The 26,039-nt window shown below is 47.3% G+C and overlaps 1 protein-coding gene across 5 annotated transcripts in view; it reads left to right on the top strand.

The window, feature by feature from the left end:
• PRKG2 (protein kinase, cGMP-dependent, type II) overlaps positions 1-26,039 on the top strand; it is a 98,436-nt gene that overhangs the window by 27,843 nt on the left and 44,554 nt on the right. For all 5 annotated transcript variants that reach the window (XM_015416475.1, XM_015416474.1, XM_015416473.1 and 2 more), the window contains 5 exons: positions 1,827-1,993; positions 8,195-8,308; positions 11,774-11,879; positions 15,028-15,091; positions 24,956-25,033. In XM_015416475.1, coding sequence (XP_015271961.1) covers positions 1,827-1,993; positions 8,195-8,308; positions 11,774-11,879; positions 15,028-15,091; positions 24,956-25,033 — 529 coding nt within the window. The remainder of the gene's footprint in view (positions 1-1,826; positions 1,994-8,194; positions 8,309-11,773; positions 11,880-15,027; positions 15,092-24,955; positions 25,034-26,039) is intronic.

Below are 26,039 nucleotides of genomic sequence, written 5' to 3'. Positions count from 1 at the left end.
TAAATGAGTTTGCTCTGGAGCCATCCTTCCTGAGCGAAGACAAAAATGTGTGAGCCGGAGGCTAAAAAACTGTGAGCTAGCCCACACTAACTCAGCTTAGAGGGAACTTTGAGTGGCCACTTTTTGTCGACTCTGCTTTCGGTGTTGCGTGCTTGAAATAGCTGAGCGGATTAGGAAGGATGACTGTTGCGGGCCTCTGAAAACTGCCCCCCCCCAATTAACTTGTGAAAGCCACTGCCACAAGATGTGGGTGGGAAGTTTTTTTGGGGGGAACCCGTAGAGATGAAATATATTGTAAACTTAATCAAGCTTGCTTTCAGGGACACTGAACCTCTTAATATGAAATGCTGTTGAGAGAATGGGGGAGGGCAAACAGCTCTTTGAGCTTCCAGAGGCCTCTGGAAGGCTGCAGTTGGGAACAGAATGCTAGCTGCTAGCTAAGAACCTTGAATCTGGTCCAGCGAGGCCATACATATTGATGCTCTCTAGTGTGTGCCTAAAATTAAAAACAATAACATACAAATCTGACTTACCCAAACTTTCCAAGGAGATGCAAGGCCATTGTTCACATTAGTGTTTGTCAATCATTGTCATGATTTAATTTTATGGATACTTTGGACATATAGAGAGGATGAACGAAAGGAGACGAAACAAGTATACAAAAGACGAGTGTGGATGGGAGAGTTGGAAGGGGTCGACCTCAGCGAACGTACCTCAATCAGACTGAGGACATTTTTAGCAAAGGCCAGTTTAGGAGTACCCTAATTAAATTAATAACAATGTACCTACCTATATAGTTTAAGTTTTAAAAAATTGGCTCTCAAAATAAATTTCAATCGTTGTACTGTTGATATTTGGCTCTCTTGACTAATGAGTTTGCCCACCACTGACATAGCCCAATCTGCATCTAGCATTTGCTCCGCTGTTTTACCAAACCCACCACTGGAACAGAAATTCCCCTGTACGTTGCATGGCACTTTCACTTTGGTTGACTGTTGGATTTTATGGCAGCATCGAGACTGCATGCCGTTTACACTTTGTATGATCTCTCGGTTTTATGGTAGCCATCTGCATAGATTTATGGCCATTTTATGGCCATTCCGGGGTGACCCTGCAGTCAGTACGGTGCTGGCTTGGAGTATTTGAATGTGGTTTTGAGCCGCATCTTTTTCTGTTCCAGTGTGGGTTTGGTAAAACAGCGGAGCAAATGCTAGACGCAGATTGGGCCACAGTTTGAATAGAGAACATCGGACCGCACTCATTTAGCACTGATACTGGGAAATATTGAAGGTCAAAGAAGACGGGGACGGCAAAGGATGAGATGGTTAGACAGTGTCATCGATGCAACGAACATGAAATTGAGCAAACTTCAGAGGACGGCGGAAGACAGGAGGGCCTGGCGTGATCTTGTCCATTGGGTCGCGAAGAGTCAGACTCGACTGTGCGACTGAACAACAAAAAAAGCCCCAGGGAAGATCAGTTGTGGTGTCTTGTGTGAAGGTTTGCCTGCCATTGTTACTATTGTGGGATCTCTGATGAACCTCTAGAATTCTCCCAGAAGACCGTTTGAGAATCTTTGCGGTTGGCCAGTGTGCAATTGCAGCTGATGGTGAGAGCGAGAGAGAGAGAGAAAGCCACGCTAAACATTTTTTAGGCTGTGACTGAAAGAAGGTAAATTACCTCTGTGGGCACTAGACCATGAATACGACGATGGAGGAATATATTGTACATAATATACTTCGTTTATGCGCTACCAATGAATCTGATTTTTCTGCCTCCCCCCCTCCCTTTCTCTGTTTGCCGTTTTGTGGCTTGCATAATAACAGTGAGAAAAAGCTTATCACAGATGCCCTGACCAGGAACCAATTTCTGAAGAGACTGGATCTGCAACAGATCAGAGATATGGTAGAATGTATGTACGGGAGGACGTACCAGCAGGGGAGCTACATAATCAAACAAGGAGAGGCTGGCAACCATATATTTGTACTGGCAGGTCAGTAACTGTTTAAATCATTACTTTTGGGAACCGTGTGGCTAACTCCTGAAATTTTATATCTGAGTCTAAGAATGTAAGAGCAGCCCCCTAGATCAGGTCGAAGATCCATCTGTTCTCCTATACCATGGATGTACTAGACTGTGGGTTGCCAGATGCATCCAGAGAGCCCACCATAGTATTGCTAGCTCCCTCCTGGCAACTGGTGGGGAGTGGGCGGGGGGGAACTTACCGGCAGCAGGGGAAGGCCTAGGCTTGCATCACAGCAACATCACCAGTGAGATGGGACACTCTGGTATTTGGGCAAAAACTTTATGGTAGACACATTTTTACCACAGAGTTTTTACCTGAATACCAGAGTGTCCTGCATCGCAGGCGACATAATGACATAACTTCTGGTGTTTGTATGGGGATACCCTGCCCCCACCTGGTCATCCTTGCCAACCACGAAGAAATGTAGGCCTCCCATGCCACTTGCCCCCTAGCAACAGGCATACGATTTCTGAATATGGAGATTCCATTTAGCAATCAGGGAGGGAAATGTGGCATGGTACAGCCCAGTCTCGTCGGATCTTGGAAGCTAAGACGGGTCAGTGTTTGGATGGGAGGCTGCCAAGGAAGACTCTGCAGAGGAAGGCCATGGGAAACCACATCTGCTTCTCACCTGCCCTGAAAGCCCCTTGCTGGGGTCACCATAAGTGAAAGCATGAAATTTAACCACTTTCTTTCTTTGTCTGCACAACTTTATGTTATGGTTATCATTTCTTTCTATTGTAGATAACGTTTCTTAGAAGTTCAGCAAGACTCTTTGCTTGTAAGCAATACAGGATGGGGACAGTTATCTCTTCCTTTATACCCCACACCTGCTTGGGGCAAACAACAAGAGATAGATATTGGCCTATGAGATTTTTGCTGGACATCTGTTCCCCCAGTGTTGGAGACACAGTGCTAGGCTAGATCTAAGACATGTTTATCTTGCCGTTTATAGAGCTCAGGGTAGTATATACAGTTGTCCCCCCCCCCATTTTATCCTCACAACAAACCTTTGAGGTAGGTGAACCTGAGAGTGACTAGCACAAGACCAACCAGCGAGCTTCATGAAAAAGTAGGGATTTGAACCCAGGTCTTCCTGATCCTAGTCCAGTGCTCTAAGCCAGGGGTGTCAAAAATAAGGCCCCGGGGCCAGAACCGGCCTGTCCAGGGCTCTTATGCAGCCTGCAAGCAACTAGTGCAACGGAGGGAACAGTAGACTGTTCCCCAGTCTGCCCATATGGGTTTTCCCTTGCACCCCCCTCCCAGCCCATGGGGCCTTGCAGTGAGGATACACCCACTTGGAGCATACCAGCTGCTGTCCTTTATACAGTTTATATCTCCAGTACCCGGCATTACATTTTATGACACACATGGCCCGGCCCGGCAAAGTGTCATCTATGTCAGATCTGGCCTTCATAGCGAATGAGTTCGACACCTCTGCTCTAAGCGCTGCATCCCATTGAATCATTGGCCTATCCTAACACATCAATCCTTATGTTCTTAGGTTGCAAAGGCTATATAAACGGGATTGTCCAGTCCGGGTTGGGAAATTCCTGGAGATTTGGGGGCAGAACCTAGGGAGGACGGACACTGAAGAAGGGATGGAGTCCATCCGGGATGCGATGCGATGGAGTCCATCCTCCATCTCTATAGACTGGGAATCAGTTGTAATTCTGGGAGAGCTCCAAGGCCAACAGGGAGGTTGGCAACAGTGAATGTGAAGCTTTTGAGCCATACCTTGTGTGTCTTCACCAGTGATGAGGAAATTATATGGCTTTCAGTGACGTTTTCTGCATTGCTTTTGCTCCCCTAATCTGCATTTCCATGAGCCAGGCTAGCTGTGACAGCCTCCGCCATGTTTTTGAATTGTGTGTGCTTGAATCATATGAAGTTACACAAAACAGGAGTTCCCTGGCACCTCAGAGATGAACAAAGTTCATTCAAGCATGGTATTCATGAGTCAGAGCTTACTTTTCCAGATACATCTAGCGCCTGTTCAGTTTGGATGCAACAGACCCACATGGCTACCCCTCTGCATCTATAAAATATGCATGAGTGGGAGAGGGAGATTTTAGCGTCTTAGAGTGACATATAGGTGAAGGGAGCTGTGAAGAAGCTACACTGCTTGGCAGGCTGCCCCAAAGCCCATGTCTTTCATAGCCTTGAATACAGGGTTGCCAAGTCGAACCTGGCAACTAGCAGGCGTGTTGGGAAGTTGGGGGAGGGGGGACGTGGGGACATGTGGGGTTGCCAAGCTCCTGTTGGGGCCTGGAGATCTCCCACTATTACAATTGATCTCCAGATGACAGAAGTTAGTTCCCTGGAGACAATGGCTGCTTTGGACAGTGGGCTCTATGGCATTATGCCCTCCCGAGATCCTTCCCCTCCCCAAACCCTACACTCCCCAGACTCCACCCCCCAACATTCCCAGGTATTTCCTCCCCCAGAGCTGGCAACCTTAGACATGTGACATGAGCAATGCCTCTGACGTCACTACCAGGTACAACCACAGTTTCCAGCCATTCTTAGCGCTATCGTCACTTCTGGGTTGTATCCGGAAGTGATCTACAGGCACAAAGGACACTTGAGGGTTTTTTAAAATATTTTTTTTCCACCGCCGCTTTGGACAGCGGCGAGCATCAGCATCAATCGGCAACCCTGCTTGAAAGTCACTTCTGGAAGAGAAATTGCCCCATGTTTACCTCATAACTTAACCATATCTTCTTTCTAAGCCTTATCCTTTCAGATATCCTGCTATTACTTACCCTTTTTGTATACGTGTGGTAAATGTTCAGTTGTTTCTCCACAAAGGGTGCCTTCTTGATCTCCCAACATTGGTCAGCAGATGGCCCTTTTTCTTTTTTTAAAAAAAATCCAGTCCTGCTGTGATACTGAAAGGGAGCTAGGCTGGGAGAAACCACAGTTTGGTTCATTACCCCATGACAGAAGATGCCAGAGGGTTCAAACTCCCCTCAGCCGCACACTCCTTCTGATGTTAAAATCAGACCACCACCCCTACGAGCTTTATAGGTGAACAGATATTTGTTTAAAATAAAGTTACTAACTCCAGGTGGGGAAGATCCTGGAGTTTTAAGGACAGAGTTTGGGGAGTGGAGATTGCTAAGCAGGGATGTAATGGCACAGAGTCCCCCCTCCAAAGCAGCCATTTTCTCCAGGGGGATTAACCTCTGCAGCCTGGAGATCAATTGTGATTCTGAGAGATCTCCGGGCTCTGCCTGAAGGTTGGAAAGTCTAGTTTAAACAAACAACCCCATTGAGTTTGTCAGTCTGTTTACGCTGCATCAGTCTTGGGAAAAGTCAATAGTCTTATTAGGCTTCTCTTAATTAAGCCACTGAAATCAATACCAACATGGAGGGGTGACTCTCTCAAATTTGGTATTAATGGCAAAGTGATCCTTTCTTTAAAAAAGCATCTTAAATTTCTGCTGACTCTATCCAGTGAAGAAGAAGAAGAAGAAGAAGAGATTGGATTTATACCCCGCCCTTCACTACCCAAAGGAGTCGCAGAGCGGCTTACAAACTCCTTTCCCTTCCCCTCCCCACCACAGACACCCTGTGAGGTAAAAGAAGAAGAAGAAGAAGAGATTGGATTTATACCCCGCCCTTCACTACCCAAAGGAGTCGCAGAGCGGCTTACAAACTCCTTTCCCTTCCCCTCCCCACAGCAGACACCCTGTGAGGTAGGTGGGGCTGAGAGAGCTCTGACAGAAACTGCTCCTTTTCAAGAAGAGCTGTGCCAGAACTATGGCTTGCCCAAGGTCAACCAGCAGCTGCAAGTGGAGGAGTGGGGAATCAAACCCGGTTCTCCCAAATTAGAGACCGTGCACTTAACCACAATGCTGCAGTGACTGTTTCACATGTCCTGTGAATAGTGTTACCAGCTTCGGGTTGGGAAATATCTGGAGATTTGGGGGGTGAAGTCTGAGGAGGGCGGGGTTTGGGGAGCGGGAGGGGCTTCAATGGGGTTTAATGCCATAGAATCCACCTTCTGAATCTCAAGGTGAACTGATCTCTGTTGATTGGAGATCAATTGTAATCCCAGGAGATTTCCAGCCACCACCTGGGGGTTGGCAACCCGAGCTGTGAACGAATCAAATCGTTTTGCTGGAAGAGACATTTGCAGTAAAGATACTTAACTGCCTTATTTATAGATCTTTCGCTCTTAAAATTTCATGTATAGTTGCAAGCCAGAAATAAAACTTCTACTCTACGAAAGGGTACAGCGCTGCTAAGAGTAATGAAATTGATATTTCAGTGGCTATAACCATACAGTAAAAATTGTCCTAAGCAGAATCTTCATAGAGAGATCATGATTTTTTATTGTTGGGCATCTGGAGAATTGAGTTTAATGCTCATATAAGAGAGCTTTGAGCTGTGGGCTATGTAATCAATTGAAGATGTACTAGATACAGAAACATTGGAGATGTACTAGATATAATATTATCTCACCTCTCTCTCTCTCTCTCTCTCTCTCTCTCTCTCTCTCTCTCTGTCTGTCTGTCTCTCTCTCTCTCTCTGTGTGGGATGTTATGGGAAAATGACAGTCTTCTTTCTTTCGCATGATCCCTTCCCCCCTCCCACCACTGATTGTGTTGGGGGGGGGGAAGGCCCTAGAAATCGGTTAGAGCAGTAAACAGATGAATTCATAGACTCATAGAATTGTAGAGTTGTTGTTTTTTTAAAATTTTATTTCAAAATAACAACATACAATGAAGTTTTGATACAGTCACAACAAACAGTACCATATCAACAAACCACTTCCTAATAGTAGCAGTCTCAAACAAACAATTAACATCAAAAATAAGAGTTGTCTCAGCCTTCTCAGTGCACTCATAATAATAGCAACAGTGACCCACTGTTCTAGCCTTCTCGTCTAGCGGCTAATGAAACATATATAATGACAGGGCATTTGTCCAAGGATTGCATGGCCTATGCATCATAAACCTATTTTGTTTAGCTTGCAAAACCTTCCTTCCCCAAGGAAGGAAAGAATTGTAGAGTTGGAAGGGATCTCCAGGGTCATCTAGTCCAGCCCCCCCCCTGCACAATGCAGGAAGTTCACAAATACCCCCCTGCCCCCAGTGACCCCTGCTCTATGCCCAGAAGAGGGCAAAACAATTGCTAGAGCTGCTACGCTCCAAGGAGCACCTGGAGATCTCCCACTATTATTGTTGATCTTTAGATGGTCAAGATCAGTTCCCCTGGAGAAAATGGCTGCTTTGGAGGGTGGACCCCGTGGCATTATACCCTGCTGAGGTCCCTCCCCAGGTTCCATACCCCAAATCTCCAGGTATTTCCCAACCCAGAGCTGGCAACCCTATGGATTACAATGCTGTGATGCCACTCATACTATGGCATACCTTATCAAGGGTTGCACATAAACTGAATTTTTACTAGGATTTTGGAAGTTATGCAAAGCACACCCGTTCAGCCAGGCATTTGGAAGCTGAACTTTCGTATTACTGATTCTGTGCTGATCTGTTCCACGGTGCATCACAGATTGTTTTTAGACTTTATTAACACTCCCACTCTATGCATTTTTGTTACAACACATTGCAGCACACTGATGAAACGTCTGGAGCATCATGCTTTGCACCATGGGCAGGGAGACGCATTTGTGAAACCACCTTTGCTTGTGATAAAAAAAATAATTTATGTTCTTTAAAAACCCTGAGCATTTCAAAAATGTAAAAGAAAGACCTCTGGATGACTGACATTGTTTATAAATCAGTTGATAAAGAGAGAGATTATGCACAAAAGGCAGAGATTTGATGGGCTTTATACGCTAAGTGTTGTTTGTAACTGATCTACCTTCTTTTGTTGAAAAACAGACATTTATTTGCTTCTCTGCAGCGGAGAGACAAGATGACATATATATGTATTTCATTATAATGTGGGGAGGGAAGGCAGCGTGATATAAACTGATCTCATCAGCTCTTGGAAGCTGAGCAGAGCTGGTACTTGGGAGACAAAAAGGACAATTCTGCAGAGGAAAGCCACGACCAACCACCTCTGCTTCTCACTTTCCTCAAAAGCCCCTTGCTGGGGTCTCCATACTTCGGCTGCAATAATGGTACATAGACATGTTATTATAATATGAGTATAACTGAGAAGCATATTGAATTATTTCTTGTTGCCTTTTCACAGAGGGCAGATTGGAGGTCTTTCAGCAGAACAAGTTGCTCTCATCCATTCCTGTGTGGACAGCATTCGGCGAGCTGGCAATTTTATACAATTGCACCAGGACAGCCTCCGTGAAAGGTGTGCACGATGACCAAAATACTGTAAAGCCAGGAGAACCAGGAGCTGCATCTAGTGGAGTCTTGTAGACTCCAGTGGGAGGGAGGAGACAAGAGAGCCCCACTTTGTGGGTGGAAATACCTTACATCAGTGGAAAAACTGGGGGGGATTGGGGTTTCCAGCCTCCAGGTTGGATAAACACAGAAAACACTGTGTTGAAATAATAAACACAATATTCACATGCACTTATAGCTAAATATATTTGCTTTATATACACAGCATCAACTCTTAGTGTATTGTAAACACTTTCAAACTACAACATCACATTTCAAACACTTTCAAACTAAGTTATATAACATGAAGAATCCAACTGTCTTCTTCCTGATGGAGGATAAATAGCCATGTACAGTTATTTGTACCGAACAATGCAGCAACCTATTGTACATTTCCCATGTGATGATCCATCAGGTAAAGCTAACAGGCAGCTTGCATTTCTCACTGTGATGATTCAGCTTAGCAAGCAAGCCTAGTAGATGTATTTTCCCATGAGGTGGTTCAGCTAGCAAGCAGGTCTACCTGATGGATCGTCACTTGGGAAATGTACAATAGGTTGCTGCGTTGTTCGGTGCAAATAACTGTACATGGGTATTTATCCTCCATCAGGAAGAAGACAGTTGGACTCTTCGTGTGATATAACTTAGTTTGAAAGTGTTTGAAATGTGATGTTGCAGTTTGAAAGTGTTTACAATACACTAAGAGTTGACGTTGTGTCTATAAAGCAAATGTATTGAGCTATAAGTGCATGTGAATATTGTGTTTATTACTTCAACACGGTGTTTTCTGTGTTTATCTAACTTAGCCGTGTTCCCTGTGTGCTTGTTGTTGAGCCTCCAGGTGGGGCCTGGAGATCTCCCAGAACTGCAACTGATCTCCAGACTACGGAGAATTGTTCCTCTGAAGAAAATGGCAGCCATAGATGCTGAACTCTGTGGCATCACATCTCTGCTGGTTTCAGAGGGTAGCCCTCTTGGTCCTCAGTAGAACAGCTAGACATGAGTCCAGTAGCACTTTAGAGATCAAGATTTCCTGGGTGTAAGGTTTTGCAAGTCAAAGCTCTGGTTGGATCCCACAGAGGAGGAGGAGGAAAAGAAGAAGAAGAGATTGGATTTATACCCTGCCCTTCACTACCCAAAGGAGTCTCAGAGTGGCTTACAATCTCCTTTCCCTTCCCCTCCCCACAACAGACACCCTGTGAGGTAAAAGAAGAAGAAGAAGAAGAGATTGGATTTATACCCTGCCCTTCACTACCCAAAGGAGTCTCAGAGCGGCTTACAAACTCCTTTCCATTCCCCTCCCCACAACAGACACCCTGTGAGGTAAAAGAAGAAGAAGAAGAGATTGGATTTATACCCCGCCCTTCACTACCCAAAGGAGTCTCAGAGCGGCTTACAAACTCCTTTCCCTTCCCCTCCCCACAGCAGACACCCTGTGAGGTAAAAGAAGAAGAGATTGGATTTATACCCCGCCCTTCACTACCCAAAGGAGTCTCAGAGTGGTTTACAATCTCCTTTCCCTCCCCACATCAGACACCCTGTGAGGGAGGTGGGGCTGAGAGAGCTCTCTCAAGAACTGCCCTTGAGAGAACAGCTCTGAGAGAACTTATGACTGACCCAAGGTCACACCAGAGCCTGCATGTGGAGAAGTGGGGAATCAAGCCCGGTTCTCCCGAATTAGAGTACACGCTCCTAGCCACTACACCAGACTGACGAAGGGAACTTTGACTCTTGAAACCTTAACGTTGGTCTCTAACATGCTACTGGACTTGAATCTAACATCTCTGATGATCTGTCTCCCCTGCCTAAACGCTACCTTTCCCAGGCTCCACCCCCAAATCTCCAGGAATTGGAGGTTGGGATCCAAGCTGTTGATATAACTATGCTCTTGTCACTCTCTCCCTTTGTATCAGGCCTAGGTGCCTGATTCACCAGTAGAAATGTAGCCTTGGAGAGGAGCTCTGAATGCCAGGCAGGTGCCATTCACGTTCAGAAAGGCAGAACGGAATGATTTCTGCTATTCTCATGCAAGAGGCAATGCCACGCAGATTAGTTTATCTGCAGTAACCGATTTCTTCTTCTTTTTTCCTCTCTGCTCTCACTGAATGCTCCTGGCTTGTCTGCTAGTTATAGCTCCCGGTCAGGTCTGAGCTGTTTTCGGTGCATATTAATTTGTAGCCTTTGTCACTGCTTAATACCCTCAGCACAGCTCAAATGTTGTCAGATCCCAGCAAGTTCAGAGATTTACTTCTGGGTAAATGGGCTCCCAGCGGGGGCAGCCCTTCACGAACACATGGGGCACTGTAGGTCTGTCTCGGAGAGTGGTCCTAGATGTTACTGGGAAGGGGGCTTGGGTTTAGCTTATCCGAGTACAACACTTTAACCTTCCCTAGTTACCTTGATCCATGACCTGTATGGACCGGGCTAGCCTCATCTTGTTGGATCTCAGCAGCTAAGCAGGGTCAGCCCTGGATGGGAGACCACCAGGGAAGTCCAGGGTTGCTACACGGAGGCAGGCAATGGCAAGCCACCTCTGAACACCCTTTTGCCTTGAACATCCTATGGGGTCACCATCAGTCAGCTGAGACTTGACCGCCACCACCAGTAACCTTGATTGTCAATCATAGTGTCATCCTAAGCACTTAGCCAATTTGGTGTAGTGGTTAAGAGTGCGGACTCTTATCTGGGAGAACCGGGTTTGATTCCCCACTCTTCCACACGCAGCTGCTGGCGTGACTTTGGGTCAGTCACAAGTTCTTTCAGAGCTGTTCTCTCAGGAGCAGTCCGTGAAAGAGCTCTCTCCAGCCTCACCTACCTCACAGGGTGTCTGTTGTGGGGAGGGGAAGGGAAGGAGATTGTGAGCTGCTCTGACTCCGAGTGAAGGGCAGGGTATAAATCCAGTCTCCTCCTCCTCCTCCTCCTCCTCTTCTTCTTCGTTCATTGAAGGCATAGAAGGTTGTGTATCTCCTTAGCATGACACTGTAACAGTGCACAGAGAATATTTCCTGTGAGAATGCAAGGGGCTACTATTCTCCTCCCCTCTCAGGAAAGGAATTGTGAAGGATTCCGTGTTCAAGATGGAGTCCAAAACATTTTCCCGCCTTTATTTCTGTCCCTCAGTAATTCTCAGAACTGTTTGCTGGATCTTCACCCTGCAGCGCCATTGATAATTAATTTTGTATTTATCGACAACTGGTACCAAATATAAAAAGCATATAACATCATGAGTAAGTTGTGAAGCTGGTAGCAACCCTTGAAGCGGCATTTCCTTCTGTAAAAGAAGGTGATACCGAACTAGCGTGAGTGCATCCTTGTAGAACCTCCAGTGGACATGTTTATCTGACTGGATTTTTATTGGGTATAGCTGGAAAGCTGTCGAGTGCTATCAAACTGTCCACCTTTTAAAAAATAAATGTTTTCCTGTCTTTTAAAGCTGTCACCAGTGTGAAAACATGGGCGTTAGACAGAGAAGTTTTCCAGAACATTATGAGGAGGACAGCCCAAACAAGACACGAACAATACAGAAACTTCCTTAGAAGGTAAGCATGCAGTATGGTTTAATAATACCTTCAAGTGGCAGATAATTCTTACAGAGCATCTGGAAGCTCATTCGTGGTATCAGTCTGCCACTTAGCAGAGATCCAACGCTGGAATGGTGTTTTATGTCCCTGTTTAATTTAGATGCTTTCTTAAAGAGTTCCTTGGGTTCAGTTTGTTTTGCATCAATCATGGCAAAGGTTGTTGCAAAATCCTCACAAGCAAAGGGCAAAAGATTAAGAGCAGTACATTAAAAAGTTCATTAAAAGCCTAATACGGTCATAGAGGTTGAATGGCAGATGCCCCTCGTCATCCTCTTCTTTCGTTTCCCAGCTGCTTTAGCAAATCATGTTGATCCACCAGCTACAACCCCCCCTTCAAAAAAACATTTAGAACAGCAAGGAGATAATACATTGTCTGGGTGGCTGAATGAAGTAGGATGGTTTCCTAATAAATTCTCATGGTCTCTCTCTTTCTCGGGTCTTAATGTAACAGACAGTAATGAAGTTGATGCACCGTATGTACAGTTCTGTCACAGCCATGTTCATTTTTCGTATATTCTCATATTTCTCATCTAATTATATCAAAAGCATTGGGTTGGATCCAATGAACTGTGAACAGAATGAGTTCATGGAACAGATCTCTCTCTCTCTCTTTCTCTGTCTTTCCTCCTGCAGCTTCTTGCGCTTTCTGAAAATCTGGTCCTGAGATTTAGGGTACCCACTGGAACAGAGAAGGATATAGCATGGCAAGGGTAGGGTTGCCAGGCATCCCACTGATTGATGCCATAGAGTTTCCAGCAATTCCTAGAGCTACCCATTGTCACTTCCGGGTCACACCCGGAACTGATGCAGTGACACTGGCGATGTCATGTCCCCTTCATGTCCCAGTTCCCCAGTTTTTCTGCTGAGCCTGGCAACCCAAGGTGGTTTGGCTGTTAAACTTCCTGGGAAAATCCTGACAGTCATGCGTGAACTGAGCCAAGTGGGCCGGCAATAGGTGAGCCTGAACCCATCAACTTGAGCTGAGCAGAAACTATGGCACGGCTGGTAGATCTCCCGCTGTCACAGTTTATCTCCAGATGAGCAGGATCAGTTCCTTTGGAGAAAATGGTCGCTTTGAAGGGTGGACTCTGTGGCATTATATCCTGCTGAAGCCCAACCCCTCCCCAAACCCCACCCTCCCAAGCCTCCATCCCCCAAATCTTCAGGTATTTCCCAGCCCAGGCCTGGCAGCCTTACCCCCACTCTTGCATGTGCCCTATTCCTTTTTGGAACCAGTGCAGCATTTTTAACAGTCATCATAACTGGATTTCCCAAGAAATTAAGAACATAAGAGAAGCCATATTGGATCATCCAGTCCAACACTCTGTGTCACACAGTGGCCCAAACCCAGGTGCTATCAGGCCAGGGCTCCTAATACTTACCTTGATTCGGCGGGGGATATGTAGTTCTTCGTGGGACCATTCCTGCGGGGAAAACACAGGCGCTGCACTATTCCGTCGCCCAGACATGACGTAGGCATGTAGCCAGGCAATGCTCTAGCAATGGGGCTGGAAACTCGATGGTACCATCGAGTTTCCAGCTCCATTACCAGAGCGTCGCCCAGCTACGTGCCTACGTCACGTCTGGGCGACTGAATAGTGTAGCGCCTGTGTTACAAGCAAGAATTTTACAGCGGGGAAGCATGTGTCCCCTGCCAGTTCGTAGGTAGGTACTTGGGAACCCTACATCAGGCGATTAAGAATGGCTAAACAGGACTGGATTTGGTGAGAGCCTGAATAGGAGACTACGAGGGAGTCCTGTGCATGCCGCCTTAAGTTTCACAATGGAAAAGAGGCTGGATAGAAAATAGACGAGTTGATATCATCCCTGCTGCAGCCACGTGTTTCTTCCAATACCTAAATAGCTGAAACTTTGCACCTGTTTTGCCTTAACTAAATTAATTGACTGCTTCCTTCTGTGTGTGTGTGTGTGTGTATGTGTGTGTGTGTGTGTGTGTGTGTGTGTGTTTTAAAGCTCGTAATTGCAAGCTACCTGTTGCTCTAGCAGTAGCCCCTTAATAAGTCCCTGATTATGGACCAAGCATGTGCAGGGCTCTCTTGTACTTGCATTGACCTCAAATGTATGTCTATATTTAGTATGGAAAAAAAAGAACAACACAAGCAAGGTAATGGAAACAGCGGTAGAAGCTGGAGGGAAGGAAAATACATCTTCCAAATAGGCTTGTTTTTTGTCTTGTAGCTCTGCCCTTTTCCCTTTAATCGTACCCATTTTACCATACCTGCTCTGACGCTCTCTTATCTTTTCCTTTGCAAAGAAAGAGGCTATTTAAATCAAGCAGAAAATATTATGTTTCTGTAACTTCAGTAGTGCCAAGCCTTGCTCAAACGACAAAGAAATTTGTGCCTAAAAGTATAGGGTTTTGAGGAGGGGAAAGCCTGTGTTTCTTTATGGCTATAACCAGTGTTTCCTTTAAGATGAGTCAGTATGAGCTAGCTCACAGTTTTTTAGCCCCTGGCTCACACATTTGTGTCTTAGCTCGGGAAGGATGGCTCCAGAGCAGTGTTCCCTCTAAGCTGAGTTAGTGTGAGCTAGCTCACAGTTTTTTAGCCTCCGGCTCACACATTTTTGTCTCAACTCAGGAAGGAGGGCTCCAGAGCAAACTGATCGATGCAGCAGCCAAATTACTTGCTCACAACTTTGATGCCGGTAGCTCACAAAATAGAATTTTTGCTCACAAGACTCCACAGCTTAGAGGGAACATTGCTCCAGAGCAAACTAATTTATGCAGTAGCCAAATCGCTGGCTCACAACTTTAATGCCAGTAGCTCACCCAGTAGAGTTTTTGCTCACAAGACTCCACAGCTTAGAAGGAGTATTGGCTATAACTGCTTGAGTTGGGAGTCGGCAATCCGACTTGGTAGCCTTCACCTGACCATATCTACTCATTGGCATCACCGCTTAGCAGCACATCAAAGATCGATTGATGTTTTCTGTAGATTTCTCTGACTCAGCATTCTTTATCATGGCGGTGATAAGCAATAACCAAATAATGTAATAATCCCATGTGTGACTAAGGTGTTCCATAAAGCAGCTGGAAAGCTGCACACAAGCGGAACTAAATGCATCTCACTTTTTCCCCCCCAAGTGTGTCTTTGCTGAAGAATTTGCCCGAAGAGAAGTTGACCAAGATCATAGACTGCTTGGAAGTGGTAAGTATATATATATATTTATAACCAGCTGCACAATTATACGAAAAAGCTTTCTTTGATCATATTTGAATCGTTTGGGCAAAGTCTTTTTATTCCCGGTTCACTGCAATAGTCGGGTCTCTACGGTGCCAGTGGACTCAAATCTAACTGGAAACCACACATGAAGCTGCCTTATACTGAATCAGACCTTTGGTCTGTCAAGGTCAGTATTGTCTACTCAGACTGGCAGCGGCTCTCCAGTGAAGGTCTTTCATACCATCTACTGCCTGTTCCTTTTTGACCTGGAGATGCCGGGGATTGAACCTGGGACCTTCTGCATGCTGAGCAGGTACTCTACCTCTGAGCTCCTCCTCAAGTAGTAATTTCTGGTGATGGAAGATTTCCATCAATGGACTGCGAATTTCCGACCTCCCCTCCCCTGCAGTGACTTAGAATGCTCTCAGAAATACTACTCCGGAGGTACGGGGGAGCCCCCTCCCAGGAGCAGCACATTGGCAGAGCTAGAGGTCTGCAGTAAGAAGAATTGAGAAACAAAATCAGGATATCTTCAAAGTAATGTTATTATCAGCACATGCGGTGATTGCATATGGTTGGAAGGAGAACTCAAAATGGACTTTAGAAAAATGGAACGAATATTTATACGAATATATACAATCGGACATATTGGAATGTTTAAAGCAAGATAAGATATGGACTGTAAAAATGAAGGAGATAAAAAAGAAATGGTCAGTATACTTTGAATGGGTTTATAAAGGGGAAGCCAACAGGAGTATATTTGAAAAGTTGGAAAGAATGTGCTCGTGGTTGAAAATGTAATGTGAATAACATGATGGTGGCCACCTTGGGGGGGGGGAGGGATAAAATAGGGGAAAAGAGGTATCAAAAATTTGAAACTAAACTGTAATGTAATAACAATATTTGGATACAATAAAATTATTTTAAAAAATAGAGGTCTGCAGTAAGGGGGGGTATTTATTTATTTATTTATTTAGACTTCTAGGCCGCCCTTCCCTGCAAGCAGGACTCAGGGCGGCTTGCAACAAAGTAGAACAATAAATAATCTAATTAAGACCAATAATAAGATACAGCACAAAGCAGTAAATAAAAACAGACTATTCCCCGTTGCTGAGAAACTTTGACAAAAATTGCAACCCCCCCCCCCCATAGCCTCCTGAGGGCAATTGAGGTGGAGGAGGAGACCTGTGAACGCCAGACTACTTGCTCTCCTGTCGCTGTCCTCAACCAACTGATGGAAGCTGTCTTTCCTCCTCCACTGGTTCCAAGCCTGTGTATTTTAAGGCCGCTCCAAGTCTCAGCTGCCTTGTGGTAAATCTGGAGCCAGGTTATTAGAGAGTTCATCGCGGGTGCCAAATTCGGCGAAACCGTTTTACGGCGCAATCTGCGACCTGCCATGTGTTAGGGGTGAGCCTCCCTTTGTTAGCGAATGAAATGAGGAGGGGGGAAGGGAAACCTCAATGAAAAGGCCTCATTCGTTATTGTTATTCCCCAAACAAACGGGGAACAAACCAATGACATCCGTTCGCATTTGTTAATATTCATTTTTCTTCGTCGTTCTGGCGTCTGGCTGTCCCGTTGGCAAAGTTCAGGGAGGTCACAGGGAGGGGGAAGAGACCTGTTATGGGTGAAATAGTTATCCAGATTTCCATCCTTCCTACTCCCCCCTCCCTTAATATGTTGTGTGCTGATCTGCGTAGGACTGTGACAGTAGGCAGGTGGCTCTGGACTGCCGGGGGAGAATCTCTGTCTCTGTCTCTCTCAGCATCTAGACCTGCTTTCAGTAGTCTGCCTCGGGACACACTTGGAACATGGTCCCCAGGGCAGTGTCTCCCAACCTGTGGGCTGGGACCCAAAAGTAGGTCACAAAGCCTCTGAAAGTGGGTCACAGGCAGCCCTCCTTAATGGTGGCTCTTGCCCAGAGATGAACTCTCACTTGCTTGGGGTTCATAGTGGGGAGCAGTGTTCCCTCTAAGCTGAGTTGGTGTGAGCTAGCTCACAGTTTTTTAGCCTCCAGCTCACAGATTTTTGCTCTAGCTCAGGAAGGATGGCCTCAAAGCAAACTAATTTGTGCAGCAACCAAATGGCTCGCTCACAACTTTAATGCCCGTAGCTCACAAAGTAGGATTTTCGCTCACAAGACTCCACAGCTTAGGGGGAACATTGGTGGGGAGCAGGTCACGCCCTTTGTGTGACGTTTGTTGGTTTCTCATTGGACATTGTAGAAAATGGAATAGAGGGGTGCCAGGGTCACAGTTTGCCTAGGGCACCAAGAATCCTCAGGCAAGCCCTGGATGGGTTACCATACCAAGTAAATTTAGATTAGTGGGTCATCATACTAAAATGTTGGGAGCCACTGCCCCAGGGTGCCTGGTCTCCTCCTCCTCCTCTTCTCCTCCTCCTTCTGTTGTTATCATCATCATTATTGTTGTTGTTGCTGCTAATTATGAAGAAGAAGAAGAAGAGATTGGATTTATACCCCGCCCTTCACTACCCAAAGGAGTCTCAGTGGCTTACAATACCTTTCCCTTCTCCTCCCCACAACAGAAATCCTGTGAGGTAGGTGGGGCTGAGAGAGCTCTTTCGAGGACTGCTCTTGAGAGAATAGCTTTGAGAGAATTTGTGACTGACCCAAGGACACACCAGCAGCTGCATGTGGAGGAGTGGGGAATCAAACCAGGTTCTCCCAGATCAGAGTCCGCGCTCCTAACCGCTACACCAAACTGTTCCTCAGTGAATCTCATTATGTGAGATTCATTGACACATGCAGGATAATAACTGCGGGGGAGGGGGTGTTAAAAGAGGGAGTAAAAAGATTAAGGTGTGTAATAAGGGTTAGCCCTGATCTGGACGGCCCAGGCTAGCTCAGTCTCATCAAATCTCAGAAGCTAAGCAGGGTTAGCACTTGGACGGGGGATCACCAAAGGCTGCCGCTCAGAAGCAGGCAATGGCAAACCACCCCTGTTCGTCTCTTGCCTTGGGAACCCCATGGGGGTTCCTGCTGGCCACAGTGGGGTGGTGACAGTTTCACTCCCCTTTCTCCTCCACCACCTCGTCTTCCTCTGGGCACCTCTGGAGTCTCACTGTCCAGCCTGAGCTGCTGTGATTCATGCTGAGGTGAGCGTGGGGTGCCACACAGGGCATCCTAGAGTCACGTGGCTCTTTTGGTCGATGGCAACCGTGAACGTGGTCCCTGCGAGCCACAGAATGAGTGCCACTCTGCAACAGCGTTTGGTGTGTGTCGGTGAGGGAGGGAGAGATCGGCTGTTCAGAGAAATCGAGCATGTGTGCAGGCCTTGAGGAGTGCCCAAAATAGCTCTCTGCATCGTGACAATTATCAGTAAAGATATTTGCTGGGAAGCTAGTGGGAAGGAGCTCCTTTACTTCCTGTGAAGGGCAACCAACGAGGGTAGTGGCCACAAGAACAATGGGGCCCAGTTCTTCAAATAAGCACCAGAATTTCCTGCACACTTTGCCGTGCACTCCGAAGCTGGGTTCAGTGACGGCCCCAGGTTTTTTCGCCCACTAGGCGAGGATACATTCTAGCGCCCCCCCATGCAGAACGGGGGTGGGCGCCGGAGCCACAGCGGGCAGGCTGAGCTGCAAATGCATGGGGGGGTGGGTGGGATCACTCGAGGGGAGGGGGCCTGTGCCAGGGTGCAAAAGGAGCTCCAAAGAGACCACAGGGGTGGGGGGGGGGCAGAGGGCGTCCCGGGCTGTTCCCCGCACCTGCCCCCCCTGCCTCCTCTTTCTGTCTCGGGGGCTGCAAAGAGGGGAGTCTCTTGCTGGGGATGGAGGAAGAAGCCGGCAAGAGAGGCTTCCTGTGTGGGGCGAGGAGGGGACAAGTCTGGCCAGAATGGCGCCCTCGTCGAGCTGTTGCCCTAGGCGAGAGTCTAAAATTTAAGAATAACGGGCCGGCCCTGGCTGGGTTGCACCCTTAACAAGCCCAAGATTCGAGTCCTGTTGCACCTTAAAGACTCAGGTTGCCTCCAAACCAAACAATGAAGAATCACTGAACCATCTATGTCAAATAAAATTAAACCGTGACAGACTAACGATAATTAATTACAAATACGTTTTATAATTTGTATATATCTTTTAAATGAGCAGTGCAATACCCATGAAAATTTTCAATGAGTCTCGTAGAAAAAAATACCATCTCTGTTTTTATATATAAGTTCAGGAAATTCACCAAAAAGTCCTTGTGTGAAAAATGTCAACAACAAGAGGGAAGAGTCTTCTTAAGAAGTGGAAGATGCATTTCACGCCTCATTAGTGTATCCAGATCAAAGAAGCCAGGTAGTGGCTGGAAGTATCCTGCTATTATAGCCGATCTCTAGGGGCCCGTGGCTCAGTGGCAGAGCATCTGCTCGGCATGCAGAAGGTTCCAGGCTCAATCCCCGGCATCTCCAGGATAGATCAGGCGGTAGGTGATGTGAAAGACCTCAGCCTGAGAGTGTGGAGAGCTGCCCCCAATCTGAGTAGACAATACTGACTTTGAAGGACTGGTGGTCTGATTCACAATAAGGCATTTTCATGTGTTCACGTGTCAGAGAGCAGTTCCTGTGGAGAAAATGGCCACTTTGGAATGTGGGCTCTATGGCATTGTACCTGACTGAAGTCCCTCCGCACCCCAAACCCTCCCCTCCTCAGGTTCCACCCCGAAAATCTCCAGGTATTTCCCAACCCAGAGCTGGCAACCCTGTTAAAGGTCAACAAGGTTTCCAGGGTATCAGTTCTCAAGGGTCAAAGTTCTCCCCATAAGGATGCCAACTCTGGGTTGGGAAATACCTGGAGATTTGGGAAGTGGAGCCGGGGGGGGGGACTTCAGTAGGACAGAATGACATACAGTCAACCCACCAAAGCAGCCATTTTCTCCAGGGGAACTGATCTCTGTTACCTGGAGGTCGGTTCTAATTCCAAGAGCTCTCCAGGTCCCGTGTGGATGTTGGTAACCCTAGGTAGCTGTCCGCCTGAAACTACCCTGTAAGCCCATTGATTTAATTGGAATTAGAAGGGAGTGGCTCAAGTGGTTAAGACGCTGAACTGCAGGCTGTGGAAGGTCTGTAGTTCAGCTGTTCGAGACCCGAGTGTGCCACATGACAGAGTGAGCTCCCGTCTCTAGTTCCAGTTCCTGCCAACCTAGCAGTTCGAAAGCAAGAAATTGCAAGTAGATAAATAGGGACCACCTCGGTGGGAAAGTAACAGCATTCCGTGTGCCTTGGTGTTTAGTCATGCCGGCCACATGACCACGGAAACGTCTTCGGACAGTGCTGGCTCTGCGGCTTGGAAACGGAGATGAGCACCGCAACCCTAGAATCGGATTCGACTGGCTTTCGAGCAAGGGAACCATTACCATTACATTACATTTCTGCTTAGGACAATAGTGTCCGTCTCCCAACTTCAGTTACAGCTGATGTCCTTTTGTCCAGGGGGATTGCAATTTTGTCCAGGGGGATTGCAATAATGATATTGCAATTTAGCCGATATTATTTGAAATGTATTGGCCTGTATCCAGCCATGCAGAAAAGGGGGCAGTGACGGTTTTTGCTAATTTCCCTCTCTTTCTGCATCTCACCAAGCCCCTGAAGTATTATTTTTAGGGGATCTGTGGATCCCCCTTCTGGAACATCTTAGTAGGCAAAATGGGGGGGTGTACAGTAAGAAGGCGAATCAGAAATTGCGACCCCTTAAGGGTTTGGAAATGTGTGGTTGGATACGGGCTATTGTTTTACTGCTGACGGTTCTTTTGTTGTTTTGTTTCTATGTTTATTAATATAAGGCCCTTTCTGCACTCTCCTTTTAATCCATGTTCACCACGGTGTCAATTCTGCACTAAAATCAAGTTCAACCTTCTTTTAAAATCCAGGGTTCCCCCCCCTCCCCCATTCCGCACTAAAATCGAGTTCAACCTTCTTATTATTCTGGGTTCCCCCCAAATTCTGCATTACATTGCCTCTCTTTGGTGGTCAGACTGGTTTCAACCTGCTGTTGTCCTGGGTTATTTGGACGCTGTTTTGATATGGACTTAAATTGCCTTGAACACTGAGAAAATCTGTAGTGGCAGGCAAAGGCAGAAAGGACCTAAGTCAAAAGACCAGAGTTTCCAAACTCCAGGTGGGGCCTGGAGAGCTCCCGGAATCACAACTGATCTCTGGATGACAGGTATCAATCCCCCTGGACAAAATGACTGCTATGGAAGGTGCCATAATGCCCTGCTGAGATCCCCCCCCTCCCTAAACCCCGCCCTCCCTAGGCTCCACCCCTAAATCTCCAGGAATTTCCCAACCCAGAGCTGGCAACCCTACAAAGAGCCTTTTTTTATGTGAAGAGCCAATCAGAGTAATATCTGAGCTTATTGATTTATGCATGCAATCCTTACATAAACTCCTAACTTTACGCTTCAATAAAACATTTCCTAAGGAAAAGGAAGTCATTTGGCCTCGTCATCTCACCGAGACGAATACCATTTACCCAAACATAAATATGCTGTGGATTTCAGTGCAATTTATTTCTGTATAAGCATGTAGCAGGGTGACTTAGTGATGAGAGAGCACAGCTCGAAATGTGTACAAAACATTTTAGGCCAGATTCCTGCTCCTTGTTGAAGTGTAATGAGTCATATCTGCTTTGCTTTGCTCGCAGTGTTATGAAGCTAATGCTCCGAATGCCCTGAATTTCTTCCAGGCTGGTCCACTGCAAACACACTCATTCCTCTTGGCAGGGGAGTCTAAAGAGAGCCACTGCCTGCAAATTATGCAACTACAACAGCACGTCGGCTTTGAAACAATAGTGTGGCAGAAATTGTTTCTGGCCTGACTGCACAAGCGACAACCCCTGGCAGTTTCCCTCAAGGCTGCAGTATATTTAAAGGCACCCGTGACGCCCTTAAAAGCTCTACGGCCTCCTGTTCCCCCCCCCAGTCCCGTCCTACTTCCAATACAGGACCAGAGAGTGATTGTAGAGAACATGCCAGTAATAAAGGAACACTGCATGTGCAGCTTCAAAATGGCAGCCATTTTGGCTTGGGGAAATGGCTTGTGGGGGGTGGCAGGAGCCCCTCCCCCCACATCATGATCCTGGGATGGATTGGTCCCCCACGGATTTTTAAAGTGCTGTTTCCCACAGCTGCTATAGGGGGAAAATGAGTTGGGTATGATAAACCCAGACCCGACTCATAAGACATGGTGTCATATAGTTTGGCCCTTGGAAGAGTGTGACTGTGCTCGGGTTGGGGCAGCTCCTCACCACCAAATCACCATTTAATTTTAAAATATCTCATCTCTCTAGCCTTGTTAAGCTGTAGTCTCCTCGCTGCCTTGAGGGCAAAAGATGCTTGATGCAAAGAGTTTCTAGACCTGCATTACGGGCAGAGTGGCAGGATGCCTGACTCCTTGCTTTCTCTACTGGTAGCCAAATCTTTTGCAGCCCTACCTAAACAGAGGGCCCACTAGCCCAGGGGTAATTTCGTAGAAAAAGAGGTGCAGGAGCTTATTAGCATAACTTATTAGCATAACTTATTTGCATATGCCACACCCCTTGACATCACCGAAAGTGTGTCAGAAGGCAATACCCACCGCTCAGGCTCCACTGGACTGCAGATCTGCCCTCACAGAGGAGGGAGAGCTTGTACCTGAAGGCGGGCCGGGGGGGGCTCTGCAACTTACCTGGCTGCCTCTTGCTGAGGGCTGCTGGGAGCAGGGGGCGGGGCTTGTTGCATGTGCCCACCCCCTGTGCTCCTTACTTCCGGAGCTCCGCTCCTGTGCGCTTCCGCAGGAAATGACCCCTGCACTAGCCAATAGTGCTAGGTTCGTCGGCCCTTCCTCTGAATTGGTGATCATCCTGAAGCAGAGTTGCCTGGCAGTGACTGGCAACTTGGGATGGGCACAAACTGGGAAAATGCAGTTCAGTTTGTGGTTTGTGTCATGCCTGGTTTGTGAGGTTTGTGATGCGGTAGAATCCCCCCCACACACATGCTAGAGACACTGAACTCACAGGAGATCTCTGGCTGGCTCTCCTCTACCTGCCTTCCAGGTTTGGTGAGGGTTGGATTTATGGGTTCTGAGCCCCCCAAAGAAGGTGCCCCCAGGAAAGAGCTTTCTGGGGAAATGACGGGTGCAGGTTCAAGGTGTCTAGAAGAGAACCTGTACAAGCTAGAGACATCAAACTTGCAGGGGACCTCTCTGTGATACTCCTCTACATGCCCTCCAAGTTATGTGCAGATTGGACTTTGGGGGTCTGAGGTATGCTCCCCAGAAATAGATGCCCCCAGGAGAGTACTTTTGGGGAAAATGTCAGGCATAGGTTCAGAAGTGTATAGAATAAACTCCCGGTAAACTACACACACCAAATGCACAGGCTGGAGAATTCCCCTCCCCCTGTTGCTTTGAAGTTTGATAAGCATTTTGATGGAGCAGAGACTCTGGAAACGTATCCATTGATGAACCGCCACGAACCACTTGAAAGTTCATGGAAAGTTCGTGCCAGTTTGTGATCCACAAACCAGCCAGAATTCATCACAAACTTTAGCTCATAAGCCAGTTCATGCCCATACCTGTTGGCAACTGGTGGGAGGGTGGCACGGGGACACAGGATGTTAAAAATACCAACTGGAATTTCATACAGGAAACGACAAAGGATAGGTCTAGGAATTGCTATAGAGTTTCCAGCAATTCCTCAAGCTACTTTGGAAGTTAGCTCTAGGAATCATCAGAAACTCAGTGGTAAAATCATAGGGTTTCCAGTGATTCCAAGACCTACCCTTTGCCACTTCCTGTTTGAACTGCCAGTAAGTACATAGGGCTGCTTTTTCACCCTTAGGTTTTCTCCTTCTGCAGTGGGCAATGGAACCTAGGGGCAGGATATCCCCCGCCCTCACTGTGGGCTTTGCAGCTAGGGATCCCAAGTCCCCCCGGGGGGCGGGGAAACCCCTGCCCCAGAGGCCCGTTTCCCGACGATGCCGGATTGGGCCCCGGGGGGAACTCCTCCCTGACATGTGCGTCACCCGGAAGTGACGCGGGCACACTGGGCACGCTGGGGGCGGGGCCACGGCCATACAAGGGAAAACTCTATGGTTTTCCCTTGTATGGTCGTGGCCCCGCCCCCAGCGTGCCCGGCGTCATAACGTCACTTCCTGGTGACGTGTGTGCGGCGTGCGCTCCGGGATCCACCCAGTCCCCTGCTGCCAAGGTAAGTTCCACTTGGCAACCCTATTTGCAGCCCTGTCACAAAAACCCTTGTGGCTGTTTCTCATTTCCTGTTTGGAGATAGCTCAAGATGGGTAGCCGCGTTAGTCTGTCTGTAGCAGCAGAAAAGAGTAAGAATCCAGTAGACTCACGAAAGCTTATACCAAACCACAATTCCTGTTTGGAGTGACACTGAAGAAAGTTGAGTACAACACTTCCACACTCCTGTTGAGTACAACACTTCCAGAAAGAAGGGCTTTGTGCATGTGCATGAAACCGGGGCACTGGGGGGAAGTTGCCCAGGTCTCCCCAAAACCTGGAGCCAGCCCTGCCTTTTCGGCCTGGCATCCTAGAAGAACGTGCGCTATTTCTCAGCTCTACTCCAAGACGTTTTGTTCTCTGGGTGTAGAAAATCTTCAGCCAAGAGAATCATTACGCAACACAGAAAGGTAAGATCATCCCCGCTTGAAGGTGTATACTCCGATATACCTGTGCTAAGACGACAGAGTAGGATACCTTTTAGATTTAGGTTTGGGCAGCAGGATTACTGTGAGTTCCGATAATCACCTTGAAAAGACTCTGTGAAAATGCTGATGGTTTGACTTCAGTTCCCTGAGTGGGTCTGAATCACTCGCTAACGATATGCCTTCCCTCTGCCCCACAGGAATACTATGACAAAGGGGATTACGTGATTCGTGAGGGAGAGGAAGGAAACACCTTTTTTGTCATAGCCAAGGGGAAGGTAAGATGCACAACTACATATTTGATGAAGGGGTTCTGAGCGGAGCGGCTGTGATTTCCGGATGTTAGGGGGGGGGGGGGGGAGGAGAAGCCTCTAATGCATTCACCACGCGCTATTGATCTGCCTCTTCAAGGACACGCGCAGGACTGAAATGACAGGCAAAACCTTTAATCATTGAACGACGAATCAGCTGCTGGGCTGAGGGAACAGTGTACAATGTAAAGCTGCTGGCCGACGCATGAGTTAGGGTTGCCAGCCTCCAGGGGGCAGCTGGAGATCTCCTGGGATCGCAACTGATCTCCAGGCAACAGAGATCAGTTCACCTGGAGAAAACGGCTGCTTTGGGGAGACGGGCTCTGTGGCATTATTCCCCATTGAAGCCCCTCCCCTCCCCACACCCTGCTCTCCTCAGGCTCCACCCCCCCCAAAAAAAATCTCCAGATATTTGCCAACCCAGAGCTGGCAACCATAGAGTGAACTGAAGAAGAAGAAGAAGAAGAGATTGGATTTATACCCCCCACCCTTCACTACCCAAAGGCGTCTCAAAGTGGCTTGCAATCCCTTCCCCTTCTCCTTCCCAAAACAGACACCCTGTGAGGTAGGCGGGGCAGAGTGAGCTCTGAGAGAGCTGCCCTTGAGTAGAACGGCTCTGAAAGAACTTGTGACTGCCCCAAGGTCACCCAGCTGGCTTCATGTGGAGGAGTGGGGAATCAAACCTAGTTCTCCCAGATTAGAGTCCGCGCTCTTAACCATTACACCAAACTGGCTCCGATTGGGAGTCACAGGGCCAGCAAGAAAAGAATGCACCCCCTTTGAGGGCTGGATTGAGTTCCCGTCGCTGTCCCTGTTTGGGTTTTCTGGCAAACCCCCCCCCCCCCAAAAAAAAGAAGATATCAGTGCTCTCGTTTTTGGAATTTTAGAAATGTAAAAGTAGGTGTTGTGACAGGGGAGTTTTACGGTGCCTTAAATGACACCCAGAGGGACCCAAACCTCAGGGAAGAACACT

This window comes from Gekko japonicus, unplaced genomic scaffold (genome assembly GCF_001447785.1).
Source record: "Gekko japonicus isolate JY-2015 unplaced genomic scaffold, Gekko_japonicus_V1.1 scaffold2210, whole genome shotgun sequence".
Lineage (NCBI taxonomy): Eukaryota > Metazoa > Chordata > Lepidosauria > Squamata > Gekkonidae > Gekko > Gekko japonicus.
Note: the sequence above shows the minus strand (reverse complement) of the source record. Positions and strands in the feature narration are given on the sequence as shown.